The sequence below is a fragment of the Mya arenaria genome, chromosome 15, assembly GCF_026914265.1.
Source record: "Mya arenaria isolate MELC-2E11 chromosome 15, ASM2691426v1".
NCBI classification, from domain to species: Eukaryota; Metazoa; Mollusca; class Bivalvia; order Myida; family Myidae; genus Mya; species Mya arenaria.
Window position 1 is genome coordinate 57,040,009 of NC_069136.1, and position 6,993 is coordinate 57,047,001.

A 6,993-nucleotide genomic window follows, 5' to 3' on the forward strand; every position below is an offset into this window, starting at 1 on the left:
AGGGAAATGTAAAAGTAGGTAGGAAATGATAAAATGCAATAGGATATAAACCAATTTTATGAATAACACAATAAGATTAAGAAGACAATTTTTATATTGATACAATGTTGGGCATCTTACTTTGAGCAGTTAACTTGTATAACAAAATTGTTATTTAACTTATATGAACATTAAACAAGAAATAAAATGTGACCAGAATGGTGTTTTTCATGTTTTCTTAAATACCCTACTTATTTTTTTTTTAAAAAGACAATAATTTTCATAAAATATGCAAACTATTTCAGTTGAAAAATGGGAATGTAAATTATGTGTTAGTTGTAGTTTAACAATTAAAAGGCGTTTTCATAAATGTATTATATTGTGCTGTATTAAACAATATTTTATAACTTTTTGTCTTTTCAGGACACTAAGAAATCACAAGGTTTCAAACATCTAGAATATGCTCACAGTCAGTCTTCAAGATACCTTAATGGTTCCAGTGTGTTTTAGGAGACTTTGTCAGAACAGTACTTTTGTCGTGCTACCGAGAATCAAGACGCACGAAGTATTAACCGTTTATTCATACGTATTATGATGATGTTGGTAAAAAGCTGAAAGTATACAAAACACGTGTATAGGACTAGTTATTATATGTTAAGATGTTTGGTCCAGAATATGTTTGAGGGTATAAGCTTTGTTTAAAAACACCGAATACGTTCTGGGAATCTTACTTAACCAGCATACTCCGGAGGAATGTTCCTCGTAAAACAACTAATGGTTGCCAAATAAACAACAAATCACTTAAAGCAAACCGCTCAACCATAAGCTAGACCAACAGATCAAAATAAGTCTTCCACATTACTATTCACTAAATGTATATACAAACTAGTTACATTGTAATTAGATGGTAAATCTTAACTTAAATTGCAAAAATGTAACAACCTTAAATAACCAAGAGTACGAGTACGAAGCTATTGGTTACGAATAACATAATCGCGAAAATATATGACATTCGTTAAAATACTACTTAAAGTTTGTAAACAAGACAAAAACTAGAAGATATCAATCTATACAAGTTCCATACTTATGGCAATATAAGAAACTACACTATGAGGGGCTCAAGAACTAGATATTAGGTTTAGATGTGCGGAGCGCACACAGCATACGTTGGAACAACGACGTAACCCCGTCAAAACGTGAAAATACCAAAGTCAAATTAACAACTAACGACGTCTAAACACATAAAAAATACATAACAATTTCAAAAAACATGGAACTATATGAAAGTTCCAAAACAATCCCCGTCTGGTATGCCTATGCCACTTTTAAAAAAAAATCATCAAAAGAAAAATGGTCTCAAGTCGCTTTAACCAAGTTCCACAAAATTGTATTATTGAATGTTTAGAAATTATCAGTACATGTTACAAAATAACTTCTACACTCATAAACTGTACACAGTGAACTTTAAATAAAACTGTAATTTGCATACAAGTATTAAGAAAAGAATACTTGATATTAAAGGAATAAATTCACATGTTCAAAAATGTTCTGTACAAAGCAAAAGACTTCAAGACATTCTGGTTACTAATATACACACAAATGTATCAAAAATCAAAACAAAAATGAAATATCATGGTATTTAAGAACATATTAATATCAATGAATCACAAACCTATTATGCATAATTTTTCATAATTGTGAAACAATCTAAGTTTTAAGAAAGCACACAAAATAAGTTTCAATGTTTCTTAAAATCAATGAAATAAGTCTATACATAAATCATGTTCCAAATAGGATTCACTTGTTATAATACTTCAGTAATATGCATTACTGCTCATCACTACATACATTTTATAAGCTCAAGCCAAAGTCACAGGTAGATGTAGATAAATGGAACACATTTAGGTGAAACCTCAGTTTGATCATGTATTATTCAGATCCAGAACTGATGATTTTTGTGGATGACCCTTTCCGCTGTCGGCGCTGGGAGGCCGATGGTGGGGGTCATATTTCACTGATAAGAAACTTCACATTCCTTTCTTAGAAACACTATTATTTTAACCGAACACTCTAGCAATCTCTAGAAATATAGCAAATATTTACACTGATGTTAACAACAAATTAAGCGTTATCACTAATAATCTCACTCTAAAAGAAGAACCAGCGCAGTAACTGGTCGCACATAATTCACACACTTTCCGTTCTTCATAATACGCACTTCAACCGAACGCACTTTGTCATCCGATTAACTCACGAAAGTTCTCATGATGATCCCTATAGGCCAATGGTTGCGGTGTTCCCCAACTTCCTTTACTAGTACAAGATCGCCTACTTTTAGGTTTTCCTGTTCAGTGGACCACTTTTTACGAGCTTGAAGTGTTTGAAGATAACCATTCCTCCACTGCTTCCAGAAAGTGTTTGATAAAACTTGCACATGTCTCCACTGGGACTTATAAATGTCCTTAATGTTGATGGATGTATTGAAGCCTGCGAACGGTTCTAATTTCTGTGTAAGAAGCATTCCAGGAGACAAGATATCAGGGTGTTCTTGATCATATGTATTTCGTGCAATGGGGCGAGAGTTAATGATTGCTGAAACCTCACACATTAATGTACAAAGCACCTCATGTGTCAAATTTTGAGTGTGAGTCTTGAGTAGCATTGCATCTAGAATCCTTCTTGCTAATCCAATAAGCCTCTACCAAACACCATCCATGTGCGATGCATGTGGGGGATTGAATTTCCAGACAATCTTCGAGTCTTGTAGGTGTGTCTTCACCGGACCGGCTTCTACGCAGATGCCTTTTGCTTGTATGTCCTCAAGAGCTCCAACGAAATTTGTTTCCCGATCCGAACGGAATTCCTTGACAGGGCCTCGTATGGCAAGGAATCGTCTTAAAGCGTTTATGAAGGCAGAACTACTCATATCTTCTATGACTTCAATATGAACTGCCCTCGTGCCAAGACATGTGAAAAGTACGGCCCATCTTTTGCTCTCTGCAAGTCCGCCTCCCGTCTTACGTGCCACAATGTTACATGGCCCAGACACATCTACGCCAACTACAGTGAAAGGAGCCCCTGGGGTTACTCTGTCCGAAGGTAGGTCAGCCATTCTTTGCCCTTGGAATTTCCCTCTAAGTTTTCTGCAGACAACACATTTATGAATTACACTTGAGACAAGTCTCTTTGCTCCAATGACCCAGAAACCGTTGTTTCTTAATGTAGCTTCTGTAATGAGCCTTCCTTGATGCTGGGCTTTTTCGTGAAAATATCTCACTAGCAATGAGGCTACATGTGACTTTTTTGGTATAATTGCTGGATGTTTTATGTTGCTTGAAATCTCTGCTTTACTTCTGCGCCCTCCAACTCGAAGAATACCATGCTCATCTATGAAGGGGCTCAGGGAAGAAATACTACTGCCTGCTAGTATGGGTTCATTTCTAGAAAGCAGTTTCATTTCTGTGCCATACACATCCTTCTGTATGGTGCTGATCACAAATTTTCTGTGAGTCTGATCAAGGCAACATCGTTCATTGGAGTGTTGTCGTCACTTTTGAGCGAGATGCATGCCCTTTTCAAGACAGTAAGGGCTCTAGTCAATGACTGCCATGTAGAGAATTTCTCAAACCTAGATGATATGTTTTCCGTTTCAACAGTTTTCTTCACATTGATCTCTGGTCGGATCTCGCAGTCTTCACCTGGGTTCAACAGGTTAAAGGTCTCACTGGAACTCTGAATATCTGATATTGTCTGGCCATGCTCTGAAGATAGACCTCCTTTAATCCAAATACTGTTGCTAATGTCTGGCAAAATGAATGCACACCTGGTGGCTATGTCAGAAGGGTTTTCGTCGGTATGAATATATCTCCATTGTTTGGGTGTAGATATGTTCAGAATTCGTTCCACTCGATTACTGACATACGTGTAGAATCTTCGTGTCTTGTTGCATATGTAACCTAAGACAACTTTGCTGTCAGTGAAGAAGGTCATTGCATCCAAAGGAATGTCTAATTGAATTGAGATAGTTTCCGCAATTTCTGTAGCTAACACAGCAGCACATAATTATAGCCTTGGAATGCTGTGTCGCTTCGAAGGAGCCAGTTTTGCTTTTCCAAGCAAGAAACCTGATGATGAATGTCCATCTACGTGTGATAGGTTCAGATACGATACAGCCGCAATAGCTTTCTCTGAAGCATCTGAGAAGATCGAAACAGATACTTTTCCTGCTAGACTGAATGAGACGGAAGTAAATGCTCGAGGTATAACTATGTTCTCCAAATTCTGAAGACTTTCTCTCCATTCTTGCCATTTCATTTGATGATCAGAGGGTAATGGGGCATCCCTTGCGGTGTTGCTTCACGTAACAGTATCTTCCCAGTAATGGTTATCAGGGCAATGAATCCAAGCGGGTCGTAGATGCTATTCAACATTGAAAGTACCCCTCTTCTAGTGAATGGTTTGTTTTCAACTTCAACATTGAAGATGAAACAGTCATTTTTTAGGTCCCAAGCAACTCCAAGGCTTCTTTGAGTTGGTAAGATGTCTGTTCTAAAATCGAGAGACTTCAGATCACCTCATTAGTCTTCAGTAGGAAATGCTTTCAACACTTCTAAGCTATTTGAAGCAACTTTGTGAAGTCGAATCTTCCCCCCTTCTCTCAATGCAGTTTGGGTTGTTTTCATAAGCTCTATAGCTTGATCAGCTTTTGGTTTGGATGTCAGGGCATCATCCACGTAAAAATTTCTGTTAACAAAGTCTTGTACCGCTTTGTCTGCATTCTGAACAGACTTCCATAACCCATATGTTGCGACCGCCGGAGACGCACAATTGCCGAAAACATGCACGCACATTCTGTACTCTATCAGATCTTCTACTGTATCATTGTTCCTGTACCAGAAGAACCTAAGAAAATCTCGATGTTTTGGCAATACCCTAAATCTGTAAAACATCTGTTCTACATCTGCAGAAACAGCAACTTCGTCCTTGCGGAATCGCATCAGAATCCCTAGTAAGCTGTTTATCATGTCTGGACCAGACATTAAAACATTGTTTAAAGAAACCCCTTGGTACACAGCAGAAGAGTCAAAGACGCCTCTGAGTTGTCCAGGCTTCTTCGGGTGGTAAACTCCGAAAAGAGGTAAGTACCAACACTCACTCCCTACAACAGGGGGGGGGGGGGCAACTTCAGCTGCACCACATGAATGTTTTCATTTGAAAGCTTCTTTTTTCAGACTAGAATCTAACATTTGAGCTCTTCGCCATGCCTGTGTTTTGTTATTCGGCAGTTGCTGCCTATCAGCTTTGAATGGATGTGGCGCTGACCACATTCCATCTGATTCTAATCTCATCTCTTCTTCCATTAGTTGTAAAAATTGCTTGTCTTCAATGGAAGACCCAACCTGATTATCATTCACGGTTCGTATAAACACCGAGTCTCCTTTAAAACACTCCTTGAGATTCAAATTGTATTGACAAGGCTGTATGGATGTTGTGTGTCTTTCACGTAGGTCTTATTTACAGATACTAAGTCTGGCACATGCATTTTACCTGAACAGATTTCTCCAACTATCACCCAACCAAGGGGTAGCTTTTGTGCAAAGGGCATGCCTTTACTGCCAGTCACTTGTTCCTGGATGTGATGAATCTCTGGCAGATCTCTACCGATTAAAAGCTCTATCTTGCTATCACAAATTTCTGGGATCTTGTCGGCTAGGTGACTCAGATGCTCATAAGCCTTTGCAACTTCTGGGGTAGGAGTTTCAGATATTTCGTTTGGAATATCATCGCATTCAGTAACAAGGGGTAACTGAATGTCGGTTGAACCGTCTACAGATCGAACACAAAAATTGTCCGATCGTCGCCCATACTTTATGGTGCGCCCAGAACACGAAGACAATGTGTATGAAGAAACATGCCCATCAATATTCAACTGATCAAACAGTTCTCGAGTAGCTAATGTCTTATTACTTTGATCGTCAATTATGGCATATACTCTCACAGACTTGTGCATTTGACATGATGGTTACACATCAACTAATACTGTCTTGCTACATGATTTGCCTATAAACTTTTCTCCACACAGAGTTGTACACTTTGAGGTTACTTCAGGTTTTGCAGTGGGCATCTCCCCGTCATAGACTTTCACACCAGTTGAGTTTTGTTTCTCTGTGTGCATTGCAGAAGCATGTCCTAAACCACAGTATGAGCACTTTATTGTTTGTTTACAGTCGCGTGCAACATGTTTGTTTGACTCACAGCACTTTGAAACAAATGTTCTTATCTCGCAAAAACCTTTTCCTTTCTTCAAATGATTTCTGTCGGAATGTTCTACACTTGTCGAGGGAGTGTTGTGAATTGTGTATTGGACATCTATTCAAAGTTCCATTACCATTTTGCTTTGCACTTTGTTCAGTGTCAACTTGTTGCTTTCTGCTAAACACTGTGTGAACTTTCGATTTCTGCGGAGCTGTATCATACTGGAATGCAGGGTCATTTTTGGTCGTACAAATTTCTCTGATAAAAGCTACCAAGAAATGAAATGGCGGATATGCAACACCATGGTCACTTTTGTATTTCGAAGCACGATTTGTCCATTTCTCCTGAATCCCATATGGCAATTTTCTAATAACAATGTTCACACCGGACGATGGGTCAAAATATGACAATAAAGTTGTATATCTTGGATCAGATTTCATTGCTTCTATTTCACACAACAAATCTAACAGTTCATACAGCTGTACCACATTTCTATTGTTTATATTTGGGATGTTTTAACACTGCTTCGACCATTTCTGCTCTGCCAAATCTTTCTTCTAAACGTGTCCAGATCTGTAGCTTTGCATTTGTAAGATCATGCGTATTGGCTGCTCTAATTCGATTTGCAAATTTTCTAGACTCTGGTCCCAGGTACTTGACTAACAAGTCTATCTCTTCTATGGGAGTCAAGCTCAATGTTTCACTTATACTTCTGAAACTCAATTTCCAAGCAGCAAAGTTTTCTGGCTTGTCATTAAA

At 38.2% G+C, this 6,993-nt stretch overlaps 1 protein-coding gene across 1 annotated transcript; it reads right to left on the reverse strand.

Moving 5' to 3' along the window:
* Positions 1-2,677: 2,677 nt before the first annotated feature.
* LOC128219510 (uncharacterized) lies at positions 2,678-3,436 on the reverse strand. The gene has a single exon (XM_052927319.1). It carries the CDS (start codon positions 3,434-3,436, stop codon positions 2,678-2,680), a length of 759 nt encoding a protein of 252 aa, XP_052783279.1.
* Between the last annotated feature and the right edge of the window lie 3,557 nt (positions 3,437-6,993).

What these genes read in the sequence shown, in the direction of transcription:
- LOC128219510 (XM_052927319.1), bottom strand. Translation starts at nt 3,436, where the DNA reads ATGAAACTGCTTTCTAGAAATGAACCCATACTAGCAGGCAGTAGTATT.